A 14838-nucleotide genomic window follows, 5' to 3' on the forward strand; every position below is an offset into this window, starting at 1 on the left:
AATAGAATACTCATATCAACAAGTTGCAACTTTTTTTCCGGAAAGCCGATCTCTAAAGAACTCTGAGGTTAAGAGTGCTTGGCCTGAAGCAATTTAGGGATGGGTAACCGATCGGGAAAATCTTTCCGAGTGTGCATGAGTGAAAGCTGCCAGATGTAAGCGGGTTCGGCCTGGAAGAGGCAGACGTTACAACTTAGCGTCATGATTCCACACTTACCACTTTGGAACTACTTCCCCTGTTTCATATTTTTGGTTTTAAATAGATTCATATATAGATCTACATATATGCTATATATATATATATATATATATATATATATATATATATATGTGTGTGTGTGTGTGTGTATATATATACACATATGTATATATATATGTATATATATACATATATGTATACACATATATATGTGTGTACATATATATATATATATATGTGTGTGTGTACACACATTTATATGAATGTTAGTGAATATAGATAAAGGATAGAGAGACCAAAATATTTATAATATGGAATGGAGGGAGTGCCACCTAATTGGAATTCCCGTTACAATCCAGAACTATTGAATATAGTATATCATAAATAGGTTTGGTGGATTTATGTTCACATCTCTACCAAAGTGTCACATTTGTCTCGTAGGATAACTTTTCGAGAATATCTAAATTTATTAATGAGTTTTAACTCTAGGCAAAATCTAAATTGAAATCGTTTGTATGCTTAAGAAGACACTTAGGATGATGTAAAGTACATCAAAGATAAGATTTACCGATCTAAAATAAAAACATCGGTGAACAATAAATGATACAAAGCGAAACTTTGATAATAAAAAAGTGACCTAAAATAAAATTGAGTAAATTTCAGAAAACTGTAGCTGTACTATAGCAGCATATAACGTAAAAATTGCACTTTGTGATAATTTCCCACGCTATTGTTACATCAAATTGAAACATGTCGTTAATGTTATAGCAAACTGATAGTTTTATCACTAAACATATAGTTTTCTGAAATTTACTTAATAAAATTTCCTCAAATATTTAGTCCCTGTTTCCCTGTCATTGCCTTCGACTCTGAAAGTCGGAAGCTCGTCAACCTCTTGCTTGGGTCGAAACTCGAAAGTCCATCCCCGGTACGCATGACGCATCAAACCTCCCTTCCATGTCTATAGACCCTCGAGCCCTAATCCGGGGACGAGATTCATCCCTCCGCGACCAAAGAAACCGAATTAACCTCCGAGTCCTCTGCTCCCTCTTTGCTTCTTGGACCAGGATCTGATCTGCGCGGCGCTCGACCGGAAGCGCGCGGAGATGGACGGCGGCGACCTGAGGAGCAGCATCAAGAAGTGGAACGTCATCTACCCGGTGTACCTCAACTCCAAGAAGACGGTCGCCGAGGGCCGCCGCATCGCCTCCGGCAAGGCCTGCCCCGACCCCACCTGCGTCGAGATCGCCGATTGCTGCTCCCACCTCAAGATCCCTCACGCCATCGAAGTATCCCCCATCTTTCTCCTTTTCTTTTTCAGATTTATCGGTTTGGGATTGCCTGTTCCCTTTGTTTCTTCCTTCGATTTGTCTATGTGCTCATGTTTGAAGTTCTCATCTTGTGCGTAGTTGGATAAGGCGTATCCACGAGATTTCTTCCAGGTGGGAAGGGTGAGAGTGCAGCTCAAGAAGGATGACGGCTCCCCAGTCAATCCTGCAATCAAAACAAGTAAGCATTGGGAACTTTTTTTTTTTCTGGAAGCAGTCTTGGTGAATGGAACTAGTCACTATGCTTATGACTGAATAGAGCTCAGGGTTTAATTCCCGTTCGACTATTATTGCGGATACTAGAGCAGACAAGTTTACACATGAGATGGGCCAATGCTATTATTTTCAAATTGTTCCTGCTTTTATTGAATCATTTGTTAGAGGGCGTCTTGTAAGAAGTCCTTTCAATGGCACTAATCATAGGTTCTGGTAAAAAGGTCACACTCTTATCAGTTAGAAGACGCTTGAATTTTTTTGTCCAATGTGATTCCTAGCCCATACAATATTTTCCAGATGTTATTAGCGCAAATCTGCTTATTGAGAAGAAACGAAACATGAATTGCAGAAGAATAACAAATTCGTTAGATGTGCCATCCTCACTTCATCTGCTACTTTCTGTTGCTACATTTCTTCTTGTGGCATCACTGAGCTATTCTGCAGCTGAGTTTAGTTCACCCATGATTCAAATCATCATAAATAGCACAATATTAGTTCTTCTGTAACAGTAGTCCTTTGAATGCCACTACACTTCTAAATTAATAGCAAGGAGTAAACCCATTCTAGAATGAACAGAACCAAATGTATGATGCCTTGCAATGGTAGTTGCCTTGCCTAGTTGGTCATGTTAGTTTGGTCTAGTCTGTCACCTTATGGCTCACATAGATACGATTAGCTTGAATTTCTTGCTGTACCATTTCATGATTTACTGTATTGGTCAATAGATGAAGGCACCGGATCTACAATTAGTCTAGGATATTCTACAATTAGTTTAGGATATTTTCAGCTTTGTAGTTACTGCTAGATAAGGCGTAAAAATCAAATGCAGAATCAGTGACTGGCCATTTAATATTCATATATATTTTTTAATGTTCTGTTGTACTAGTATTCTGCTGATAGTTTCTTTCAGTTAACAACCAAATTCATAAATGAATCTTCTACATGAGTTTATGTTGCTAGTTTGTTCCAGCACCCTCATGTCGATTTGCATTTCATTAACAAGTAGTATCGTATATCCTCAATAGTCACCTTAATAACTAACTTGTTATGAAAAGTGATGACTTAGGAGCAAGTAAAGAAATGGGTTTAGTTGAACTATATGTCTGCACATTAAAAGAGTTAAGAATGGTTAAGCAGAGTTAATCACCATGTTGAACTAGGATGTGAACATGCATCATAATATATTTTTTCTTCAAAGTACTTACATGTGGCATGAGTTGCGTTTTGCCATATATTATGCTCTACTCTATGTTCTGGCCATGTCTTTTGCCATCCTTCTCTTGGCATACTTTTAAGTTCATGTCTTTCCTCGCAAAAAAAAAAAAAAAAAGAAGGAGAAGAAGGTTCATGTCTTTTCCCATTATTCTCTTGGCTGACTTTGAATGTTGATCACAAGTCTTCTCAGTGTAGGTCACACACAATCATGAGCATTTTTAAATATGATTGTTTTTTTGCACCCAGTTGCCAGAAGTCATATCATTTTGGCGTGAAGTTTCCATAAACCACTAAAGTTGAATTTTCTTAAGACAAGGTTTGCTGTTCTCAGGAGCAACTAAAGTTGGATGCGTCCAGCCCTAACTAAAATCTTATCAAACGTAATGAAAATTTTTAGAGAAGATATAGTAAGATAGGTAATGCTGTCATCTGCCTCTCTGCAGATTCTACTGGTTCGAGAGTTGGTTATGTTGCTTGAATGAAACAATAGACAATAAATTTTGTTACAATGCACAGTGTTAACTTAGATTAGAAGGCAAATTCTATCCCTCACAGTCACAAGTTCTAAAATTGGTTTTGTCATGGCTTTAAAGGGTTTGGCAAAATGCATCTCTTACCTTCTGTAGAGCACATACCAGGTACTATGGACCTACTGCTGTGGTACTATGACTGTCTGAGTTTTTTTGTATTTCATCCTTTTGGAGACAATAATTTTCAGTGCAAGGTTAATGCTGTATTGTAGTGTCATGGGCATTGGACCATAAGGCCATGGCCCATGGACAGCCCATACCGGTTAAGTTAGAGATAAGATTATTAGTTAGTTAGAGATAAGATAAGATTAAGTTCTTACTTAGGGGTCAAGTTGTACCATCTATATAAGGATGGGATTGTGTCCATTAAGCAATGAATATCAATTAGTCTAATCTCTCCCTCCCAACAATGTTCTTCTTCCTAGCCTAAATCTACATCCCTTCTCCAGGAGCTGACGCCGCCCAGCTATCTTCCCGGCGGTGTTTATCCCGTCATGGCCTCGGGTCATGACATGTAGTGCAAGTTGATTATGTGAAGTCTAACTATGTTAGATCATGCCTATGCAACAGTAATGAAATTGTAGTCGTCGTAGCCAGCTCCATGGTAATTTTGTTGTTTTCTGAATAATTGGTTTGGTTTTTGCCAAGTGCATTTGAGGAAATTTGGAGAAAACGGCGTCCACTACATTGGAGGAAACTCTGTAGTTTTGATCTAAACTCCTTTTGTGACTGTTTAATGTTGGTGTATCGATGTGTCTGACCTCTTTAGTTCATCATGATAAGCACCATGGAAAAGTGACTGGTGGCAATGGGTTTTGGGTTGAAAAGATGCTTACAGGAGAGTTGCCAATTGGGGTAGAGAGGGACTGGACTATGGAGAGTAACTTTGAGTAATTCAACTTGTTTATTAACTCAAAAAGTCAAAATAGATGAGAACTCTCCTTAAAATAGGGCATCCTGACAAATTCAACCAATAGATAACAAGGAAATATGCTCTAACTCTTATCCCATAGTAGGGTGAACAATGTTCTTGTACATGAAGTTTTGAGAGGTTGGTGGAAACATGTTGCTGCTGTAGTGCTATACACTAGAACTTAATGTTATTCTGCATTTTGTTTTAACACCTTCTATGTCACTTCTCACTGTAAAAGAAGTTCTTATTTCCTCTTTTCCTTTTTCAGTATAGTACAGAGGGTACCTTTAGTGTTATTCCAATCACTTAAGAAACCTATTTCCTTTTCTTTTCCTGCCATTTTAATGCTGAAATACTCTTAACTAGGATTTCACCTAGTTACTTCCATTGTTGGCTGCACACTGTTGAAGTCTTATAGTGCAACAAGATAATCACCATGATGAATGTTGGACATGCTTTATGTTCTTTCTATCCCACATTGTTACTGACACAAGAATCTAATGTTACAGAGAAGCAGCTGATGATCCAAATCGCGGAGCTAGTTCCCAAGCATCATGGCAGGACTAAGAAGCAGGAACCAGCAGCTTCTTCAACTGCAGGGACTTCAAAGGGGAAAGGTGGCAAGAAAAAGAAGTGATGATAGTACACCATCTTGTGTCGTTCTTCTGTCCATAGGAAGTTCCCTGAGATTCGTCGATGTCTGTTTTGAGGCCTGAAATTCTGCGTCTCTTCTGTGCTCTGAATTTCTAATTTCTCGGGAAACATCAATCAATGCCCGTATTTCTTGTGATTTGGACTATTGGAAAGAGGAAGATTGCACTGTTGTTTGCAATGGATAGCTTCCAAGTTATGTTTTTGAATAGAGCTCACCTTGAACATGCTTATGCTACTAAACCCCTTGCAACAGTGGGCTAGCAGAGGTTATGACTTATGAGGCTAACAGTGGCCACGTTCATGTGTCAATTGGGCCTTGGCCTACGTTTCTTTACTCGTTTTGGTCTGAATTCAACTTGGGTATTGGTGAAGGAGAAGCGTATCACGTGGGTGAGAGAATTTACAACCTGCCATGGCTTCTCTGATTTGGTTGTTTAATTACAAAATTTCTTATGTGCGTTTTGAGTTATTGGTCTTCTTATCTTAATACCACTGAGTTTTGCCTAATTCCTAGGGGATCCCCTATTTTTTGAATTAAACCTTCTCCATTCCCATGACGTTACAGCCTGTTTGATTTGAGAAGTGGGACAACAAAATTCACCACTTGAATGACTGATGAGTTATCGTGAACCTCGCAGTCTTATATGCGCTCCCAACTTCCATGTGTCCATGTCCATGTCGCGGCCATTTATAATCGTAAGCAGTGGTTTATTTGTCCCAGCTGGGCAGGCAACGAGTGGTAGCTCCAATGTTTGCAGTTTGCACTACTGGTACCTATATCTTGGGCTCGAAATTTGTGTGAGCGGATGCTGGACGCAATCCAAGCCTTCGCTCCGTGCTTACTCCGTAGCAAGTAGCAACACAGCAACGGGCAGTGTCACCCGTCCCGACTCCTGAGAGAGAATCGAAGACTCTACTTTCAAGGACACCAACAGATTCAATTTTACTGGATGCTCCTCTTGCCGCTCGCTGGCGCATTTATCATGTTTTCATTTTAAACCATATATTTTTTAAAAAATTGATAAACACATATATGTACTTAATTCATTATCAAACACTGATAATGCCTAAGAAATTTTGACAACATATTTAGCCTATTCTATCAACACTTGATAATGTTATCAACTTGTTAAAATCTCGGCGTTGCCAAATTTTAGAAATGTTCATTTTGACACTGAACACAGAACATATCCTAAGGAACTCTAGTTCCGCGTCTAATTTATCTCATAATAATCATTTGCAACACCTGATCACTTGGTCTCGGATGGGTTTACATTCTTTATCATAATTGCACTACCATTACACACGTGTGAGACAGTAGAAAGATAGGACCACGTATTACTCACAGTAATGATAGTAGCATTACGGTAGAGTATCCTCGCCTCGATACGTTGCTTTGGATCCACTCCTCTTACGGGAATGCACGTAGTTTTATCAGCCCTCTCTCCACGTGCCATCCCTGCTTTTTTCCACACCGTCCTCAGTAAACAACCGATACCATCCTTAAGTCGTCTCCCAATGACAGTGATGAAAAATTCTTGCTTACCACTGGCCGCTGACACTGACACTGCCTCCCCCTTCAAGCTAGTACCTCTACCTCCCAATGCCGGAGTCACCGACATCGCCGCCCACCTCGCCGCTGCCGGGATCGCCCACCAATAATGCCACGCCGCCGTCCCCGGTGTCGGCGTTGCTGCGAGCCACCGTGCTGTTCGCCGCCTTCCTAGCCCTCCAGCTCGTGCTCTTCAAGTCCCTCCTCACGTTCCCAAGCTCCCGGTTCCTGCCGGCGCCGCGCCGCAGCAACAGCACCTGGGCCAACGGCGCCGTGGACGACGCCGAGGAGTGCAAGGCCGGGCTCATCTACGTCTACGACCTCCCGCCGGAGTTCAACCACGACCTCGTCGCCCACTGCGACCGCCTGTGGCCGTGGTACTCCTTCTGCCCCTACCTCTCCAATGGCGGCCTCGGCCGGCCCGCCGCCGAGGTACCGGCGCTCTCCGCCGTCGTGCCGAACGCGTCGCTGCCCAACTGGTACAACACCGACCAGTTCCCGCTCGAGGTCATCGTCCACCGCCGCCTTCTGTCCCACCGGTGCCGCACCATCGACGCGTCGCTCGCCACCGCGTTCTACGTGCCGTTCTACGCGGGCCTCGACGTCGGCAGCCACCTGTGGGGCCCGAACAGCACCGTCGCCGACCGCGACCGCGCCGGCGCGCGGCTCCTCCGGTGGCTCAGGGGGCAGCCGTTCTTCGCCAAGTCCGGCGGGTGGGACCACTTCATCACGCTCGGGCGCATCACGTGGGACTTCCGCCGGTACGGCGCCGACGGGTGGGGCACCAACCTGGTGCTCATGCCCGGGATGGAGAACGTCACCCGCCTCGTCATCGAGGGCGACCGCCTCGACCCGCTCGACGTCGGCGTCCCTTACCCGACGGGGTTCCACCCGCGGCGCGCCGCCGACGTCCGCGCGTGGCAGGAGCACGTGCTGTCCCTGGACCGCCGCAACCTGTTCGGGTTCGCCGGCGCGCCGCGTTCCGGGTTCCCGGACGACTTCAGGGACGTGCTGCTGGAGGAGTGCGAGGACGCCGGGAGCGACCGCTGCCGCGCCGTGGACTGCCGGGGCACGCGGTGCAACGACGACGGTGCGGCGGTGATGAGGCTGTTCATGGGGTCCCGCTTCTGCCTGCAGCCGCGCGGGGACAGCTTCACGCGGCGGTCCCTGTTCGACTGCATGGTGGCCGGCGCCGTGCCGGTGCTGTTCTGGCGGAGGACGGCGTACGACGCGTACCGGTGGTTCCTGCCGCGCGGCGAGGAGGGGGAGTGGTCGGTGTTCATCGACCGGCGGGCGCTGCGGGTGGGCAACGTGAGCGTGCGGGACGTGCTGGAAGGGTACAGCGAGCGGCGGGTGCGGCGGATGCGGGAGCGCGTGGTGGAGATGATACCCAGGCTGGTGTACGGCTCGTCGCCCGACGGCCTCGGCGACGGCATGGACGACGCGCTTGACGTCGCTCTCGGCGGCGTCCTCAAGCGGTTCCGCCACCGCCGGTGGAGCATTGGGCATGAAGGTGCGTTGCATCGCCTCTCCCTTTGTTTTATCTTTCTTTTTTGCTTGATTTTAGAACTAGAATTGAATTTAAGTCAACTTGAATTGAATTTTAGTACATCTTGGATCGAATCAAATTACTTTTTACGTTCACTGTAACAATTTTTGTTGGCTTTCGTGAGCATTGCAGCAGAGCGCCCGCCTGGGCGTTTGGTCGCTGGGGCACCACCACGGCGTGGCAGCAGCAAAACGACGACGCCTCCAACTTCTAACGGGAGAAACGGATCGGTGATTGGGCAGCGTGCGTCGCGGCACAGATCAACGGCGGCGTCCTCGGCGTACATAAAAACCGTCCTATCGGAAGCACCGGCATCAAGAAGCAAAAGCTTGCAGCTATCTTGACAAGCTTTTAACTTTCAAAGTTAAGCATAGAACATGCTTAGGGGTTAATTACTGAAGTCTCAGTCGCAATCTCTCTGATCTCGGATCATGGAGCAAGAGGGTCAAATTCGCAGGAGGTTACATACAGAAGAGGTGATCTGGGGTCCTGTTGATTCCGGGGCTCAGGGTTTAAGAAATGATTAACCAGCTGTTTACTGCCACAGTGCCACCGCCCTCGATGCGTCGGTGTTCATTGCAGTTGACCTAAAGATGGATTATTTGCAGGGTCTAGGGGTAGAACTGTAGAACGCGCATATGACTGAGAGGTGTTATTGTATACTTGGGCACAGGTTTTGAGAAATACTATAAAGCTGTTGGTACCATTTGGGTTTACTTATTATAGCAAATTTAATAGTATAACCAACTACTATTTCTAATTTATCTATAGTTAATTTATATGATAGTTATCTACGAACATATACTATACAATATTAATATATGATTCTACTTGTCATACATACATTGTGTCTTGGAGTTCATGCTGCAGCTAGCTACAAATATGTAGCCTGATGTTCTTTTCTCTTCTCATTTATTTTCTCGACATGTGTTTATAGCTGATTTACAGTCTACTATTATGCTTACATGTGTTTATAGCTGATTTACAGTCTACTATTATGCCTGCTGTTATAGTATCTCCAATCACAAAACCAGATGTTAACCGAGAACAGTGACAAGTCATTGCAACAATTTGGTGCCCCATCCAAATTTAAAAGCTTGCAGGTGAATCGATGCATGGTTTATTTGTGTGCCACTTGTGGTTTAATGTTGGCTGTACACAAATCCACAGGGGAAAAAATTCTGAGATGAGCAGCTGTCACAAGTAGTAGTAAACAAAAATCAACTTGTCGATTCTTGAAATTGGCAATAAGAAAAGAAGTAGCATACGAGATCTAAAATGGAATACTTGACATACGTGTTGGAACAATTTTTTGAGTTCAGAGATGCTACTTTTTTGAAAATGAATTTCACATGAAAGATGCACCTAGCACTTCTAGTGAAGAACCCATTTTACCCTTTGATTCTTTTGTGCCGATAGAACACGATGAATAGACGCCTGTGAAAAATCCTAAGGAAAATAACACTGTAGCCACTTGAAGGAGCGAGAGACAAATGACTGCAAAGTTTTTTAGTGATAACTACATTGTATACCTTGTGGATGACACTCCAATAACCATTGAAGAGACATTATGTGCTGACGTTGACTATTGAAGGAAGGTTTACAGTGAGATGGATTTAATTATGTCTAGTGATACTTGGAAAGTCATTGAACGTCTTGACTGGTGCAAAGTAGGATGCAAATGGGTTTTCAAGAAAAAAACTTATGCCTGATGGTACAATTGAAAAGTACAAGGCAAGATTTATGGCCAAGGGTTATACCCAAAAAGAATATGCGGATTTTTCGATACTAATTCACTAGTTGCTCTGTTGACCACGATTCGAATACTACTTGCTCTAGCAGCCTCTCATGGTCTTCTTTTTTAATCAGATGGGCATTAAAACATCTTTCCTTAATGAGGAGTTGGAGGAGGAGATTTACATTGATCAACTAGACATGTTTGTATTAGAAGGTCAAGAGGAAATGGTGTGCAAGTTGTTCTAGTCTTTATATAGCCTTAAGCAAACAACTAAGCAGTGGCATGAGAAAGTTCGACAGAACTCTGACATCCACTATCTAAACTGACAAATGCGTGTACTACCGCTATGGTGAGGGAGAAGGAGTGATCTTGTGCTTATATTTCAATGGCATGCTGATTTTTGGGACCAGTCTCAATGTGATTGAGGAGGTCAAGGACTTTCTATCCCAAAGCTTTGAGATGACATATTTGGGGCCTGTTTGGCACAACTCTAGCTCCCAACTCCAACTTACCTAGAGCCGGAGCTGTGCCAAATGGTCCAGATCCTTCGTATTTTTGGAGTAGAGTTAGCAGAGTTGCTCCTATAAAAATGAACTAGGGGGGGGGGGGGGGTGGTGATGGAGTTTTGCTACTCCACAGCTCCACTCCATCCAAAAGACCCAATACCTTTTAATTTTTCAACGTATTTGTGCAAAACTACCACTGACCTATCCCAACACACCTCCTCACCTCTCCCTCCCATAACCCTCCTAGCCACCGAGCCAAGCGGCGATAGGCGAACAGGCGGTGAGCAGCAGGCTGACTGTGGCGTTTCGGTGGCGGCTTAGCGGAGCTGCCGGTGGGTAGCAGGCTGACGACAACGCTCGAGCGGGCAACAGGCCGACGGTGGCGGCTTGGCGGCGGTTAGGTGGTGCATGGCTAGCGGCTAAGGCAACGAGCATGTAATCCCCTCAACCCTTTTTCCATTTTTTTTTAGTTTCAGATCTGGACCAAAATAACAATAGGGCGATTTTGCATGTATGTTGTGGGTGATTCTTTTTTGTATATGAACTATGTAGATGTGAAAAATTATCATGTGCTTATACAAATTGAAATGAGAATAAAATGGTAGACTATCATACAAATTTCACATATGAACCAAGAGAACAATAGGGTGCTTTTGCTAATTATGTCAATTATTTTTAACCTCACAATTATGTTGCTTTAATTCTAAAGAAAAATAAACAATTATCAGTCATACATCAAGAAAATGGCAAAAACCACATGGGTACTATTGTCAACCTCTCCCCATCCTCTGTTTCAAGAGTTCTGGAGCTAAGCAAGGTAGCCAAACACATTTCATATGACCTCTAGCTCCCACTGGAGTGGGAGTTTGGAGCTAGGAGTTGGAGTTTGCAGCCTTACCAAACAGGGCCTTGGGGGTGTTTGATGTTATTCTTAACATTAAGCTACTGAGGGGAGATGATGGTGGGGTTACACTCCCACAATCTCACTATGTGGACAAAGTGTTGAGTCTCTTTGGTTATAGTGACTGCAAGCCAACTCCTACTCCTTTTGATCCCATTGTGTTATTAAGGAAAAACCGAAGAATAACAAGAGATCAATTGAGATACTCTCAAATCATTGGTTCACTAATGTATCTGGTTAGTGCAATGAGACTTGACATCTCATTTGCTGTGAGAAAGTTGAGCCAGTTTGTTTCAAATCCAGGAGATGATCACTGGCGTACTCTGGAATGAGTATTGCGCTATCTAAAGGCACTGTGACCTATGAAATTCACTATGCTGGGTATACAAAAGTACTGGAGGGCTATAGTGATTCAAATTGGATGTCTGATGCGGATGAGATAAAAACCACAAGTGAATGTGTGTTCACACTAGGAGGTGGCGCTATTTCCTAGAAGTCTTGCAAGGAGACCATCTTAACGAGGTCAACAATAGAAGCATAACTGACAGCATTAGACATTGCCACTGTTGATGCTGAATGGCTTCGTGAGCTCCTGATGGATTTGCTAGCGGTTGAAATACCAGTTCCGACTATCCTAATGAACTTTGATAATCAAACGTTGATTACTAAGGTGAACAGTTCGAAAGACAACATGTAATAATTTAGGCACGTAAAGAGACAATTGAATTCTATAAGAAAGCTGAAAAACTCCAGAGTGATAGCATTGGACTATATCTAAACTGCTAAAAATTTGGTAGATCAGTGCACTAAGGGCATATCGCGTAATGTGATGGACAGTGCATTGAGTGAGATGGGCTTGAAACTCACTTGAGTTACACAATAGTGGTGTCCTGTACTATGTGATCGGGGATCCCATGAATTAGGATGGTGAAACAAGCTATTGGGTGGCTGGGGGAGAGACCCTTAAAAAGACTCATTTCTTTGATGTATTTTTCTCCTTGTTTGTATGGTAGGTTGGTGCATACCTTAATATGACCTGACTAGTTTTTCTTAAAGCAGAGATGTTAACCTACAGAACATCTGAGAAATAACACACCTATATGAGTCCGACTGCTAGTCACACTATATAAGATTTGGATAATCTCTAGATACTCATGAAAATTCTTGGAGTATGATTTATACACTCCAAACAAAGGGGATGCTATCGACAACCTAGTATCGGTTAAGGAATTAGGTAAAGCTTGATTGCACAAGAGTGACAATTCAAGGTATAGTCCATGTTCAGTTGTGGTCAGGTGTAGCCGCTTTTCTAGGTGGAAGTTCAACTTAACAGTCTCTACTGAAACACTGGTATAACAAACAGAAACAAAACCGATAACATTGAGCCTTGAAATTCGGTGGGGATTGTTAGAATTAAATGGGCTAGGCCCAAATTAATCCTAGCAATTCCAAGGGCCTACAATTAATGTCAAGAGTTTAATACCACATTAGAAATCAATGAGAAAGGATCTCAACTTAAATAGGATGCTAAATGAGAGCATCCGTTGAGCAGTTGAGGTGGTGGTAGGAATGCCACCGCACGCACGTGCCGGGCTAGGTGTGGTGTGCATGCGAACAAGCTACCTTTTTATGAGGAAAAGCATAACTGATTAATCCCATAACGTCTCTCTTGTTATCTCCCATCTCTGGGGTAGACTGAGGGATTACTTCCGCTGTTCCATCTCTCCGGTTCTTCGTCGGAAGACACTCTGCTTTTTTGTTTCTTCGTAGCTTCTGAGTAATTGCCCGTATGGGTACTCGAGACGACCAGGACTCCAGAACTCCGCACCTGTGCATGGGATCTTCGGCGTATATGGAGGGGTTAATTCCTCTGTTCCATCTCTTTGGTTCTCCCTCGAAAGACACTCTATTCTTCTGTTTTTGTGCAGCTTTATCTCTCCCTGGTTTTGAGTACCTGCACGCACGGGTACTCAGGACGAGCATGCCCTTGGAACACCATCCACCTGAGTAACTGCATTGGTAGGCAGGCGATCAAGTTTTTGGGGAGCACGTTCTTTGCGTGAATGCTCTCAACATTGCTTCTTCTACATCGACAACCCTTTGCAACATGTTGACCAGTACCAGGAGCAGCGGCATTGGAGGAGAGCATCGGCAACAGAGGAGAAGGGAGCGACAACGACAACGATGGCGACAACACCAACACCATTGCCTCTGGATCTAGAGTGTTCTCCGGGTTTGTACTAGTCATCTCAGCAGTGTTAAATATGTTGTTAGATGCTATTATTTCTGGTAGCATATTCATGTTTATCACTATGTTAGAACTACCCTTCTTTTCACATGTCATGTTTATTATGCTATATTTCTGAATTAAAACATGCAGAACTATGACTATATTTCCAACAACGCCCTCATCCACATACGTCATCCCTAGCCACACCTGCAACTATCATCACAGTAGGCGGCCATGTCCCATTCCGTCACTGCCCCTTGTTCGAACCGCCATCGCTTGAGTGCACCCCATACTGTGGCCCTATCGTGCTTCTGGTCGGCAACCTCCCTCATGCCGGATCTCCCTCCATGCGACTCCAGGGAATGGGAAGAGAAAAAGGTAGAGGGGAGGAGAGTAGGTGTGATGAGCAGGGGAAGCATGCGTTTACGTGAGTCTATCCATCCCGTGGATACAAGTTTATCAAACATCGACTAGGCAGTGCGCGTCAAGGCTTGTGAGCTTTTGGAAACTAGCTGCCTGCTCATGCAAGGATGAGATGGATAGCCCGGTGTGCGAATACACCAGTATGGAATTATCTCATTCACGCAACTGCTTGCAAGGTTTTAGTGAATACTAGAAAAGGCATCCATCCTGCATTTTATGGCTGGTAAACGGCCATACCAAATCAAACGGACTATTTCTTAAAGATGATGTTGCACACTCTTTCTGGATTTTTCACAATTTGGTCCTTTTGAAAAACTTATTTCGCAAATAGACCCCTAAAAAAACTTGTCCCAGAAATAGTCTTTTTTGGGTGCCAGAGTTGTTGGCGCTGTCCTCCTACCAACGTGGCAGGTCGGTGCTGAGGTGGTAGGGGGTGCGCGCCAATGTGGCTAGCGCTGCCCCCGTCATTTTTTCCTCTCGTCTCTAGTGTAGAGGAGAGAGAGAAGTGCAACTTTTATTTATTTATTTCACACTTAGGAGCACACAAGAACCAACCATAGAAAAAATAAACTCAAATGGACGAAATATGTGACTTGTAGAATTTTCCAAAGCTCTGCCGAAAAGTTTATCGCCTCAAAACACAATCTTGCAAGCAGAATTTGGAGATTCTAATTTCGCTGAACTTGGCAAAGCAAGGGAGAATTGAATGTAACTTTTTCTGTAGATATCCGTGAATGTATTATTTGCCTGATTTTGAGTCCGTATGAGAAAGTTACGCCTGTTTTAAGAAATGACACCCAAATGTAATAAAAAAAACACAAAGCCTATGTAAAAAAAAGAGTGAATTTCACAAAACTACATGTTTTGTAGTCCAAGTTGTAGAA

General features: G+C 43.8%; 2 protein-coding genes across 3 annotated transcripts; both read left to right on the forward strand.

Annotated features, from left to right (window-relative positions):
* The first annotated feature begins 1056 nt into the window (after window positions 1-1056).
* LOC127777986 (signal recognition particle 19 kDa protein) lies at window positions 1057-5289 on the forward strand. Its single transcript, XM_052304610.1, has 4 exons — window positions 1057-1127; window positions 1267-1488; window positions 1609-1708; window positions 4911-5289. The coding sequence occupies exons 2-4, from the start codon at window positions 1306-1308 to the stop codon at window positions 5036-5038; spliced, it is 411 nt and encodes a 136-aa protein (XP_052160570.1). The 5' UTR covers window positions 1057-1127; window positions 1267-1305; the 3' UTR covers window positions 5039-5289.
* Window positions 5290-6598: 1309 nt separating this feature from the next.
* On the forward strand, window positions 6599-8850 carry LOC127777675 (xyloglucan galactosyltransferase XLT2-like). 2 transcript variants are annotated; one of them, XM_052304283.1, is made up of 2 exons: window positions 6599-8120; window positions 8289-8850. In XM_052304283.1, exons 1-2 carry the CDS (start codon window positions 6659-6661, stop codon window positions 8498-8500), a joined length of 1674 nt encoding a protein of 557 aa, XP_052160243.1. In that variant the 5' UTR covers window positions 6599-6658; the 3' UTR covers window positions 8501-8850. The 2 variants fall into 2 exon arrangements, with proteins under 2 accessions (XP_052160243.1, XP_052160245.1); XM_052304285.1 differs by having other exon boundaries at window positions 8292-8850.
* The last annotated feature ends 5988 nt before the right edge of the window (window positions 8851-14838 follow it).

This window comes from Oryza glaberrima, chromosome 6 (assembly GCF_000147395.1).
Source record: "Oryza glaberrima chromosome 6, OglaRS2, whole genome shotgun sequence".
NCBI classification, from domain to species: Eukaryota; Viridiplantae; Streptophyta; class Magnoliopsida; order Poales; family Poaceae; genus Oryza; species Oryza glaberrima.

Coding starts and splice junctions, on each gene's coding strand:
- LOC127777675 (XM_052304283.1), top strand. CDS start 6,659: ATGCCGGAGTCACCGACATCGCCGCCCACCTCGCCGCTGCCGGGATCG. Junction 8,121..8,288: donor GTGGAGCATTGGGCATGAAG/GTGCGTTGCATC, acceptor TGAGCATTGCAG/CAGAGCGCCCGCCTGGGCGT.
- LOC127777986 (XM_052304610.1), top strand. CDS start 1,306: ATGGACGGCGGCGACCTGAGGAGCAGCATCAAGAAGTGGAACGTCATC. Junction 1,489..1,608: donor AGATCCCTCACGCCATCGAA/GTATCCCCCATC, acceptor TCTTGTGCGTAG/TTGGATAAGGCGTATCCACG. Junction 1,709..4,910: donor CAATCCTGCAATCAAAACAA/GTAAGCATTGGG, acceptor CTAATGTTACAG/AGAAGCAGCTGATGATCCAA.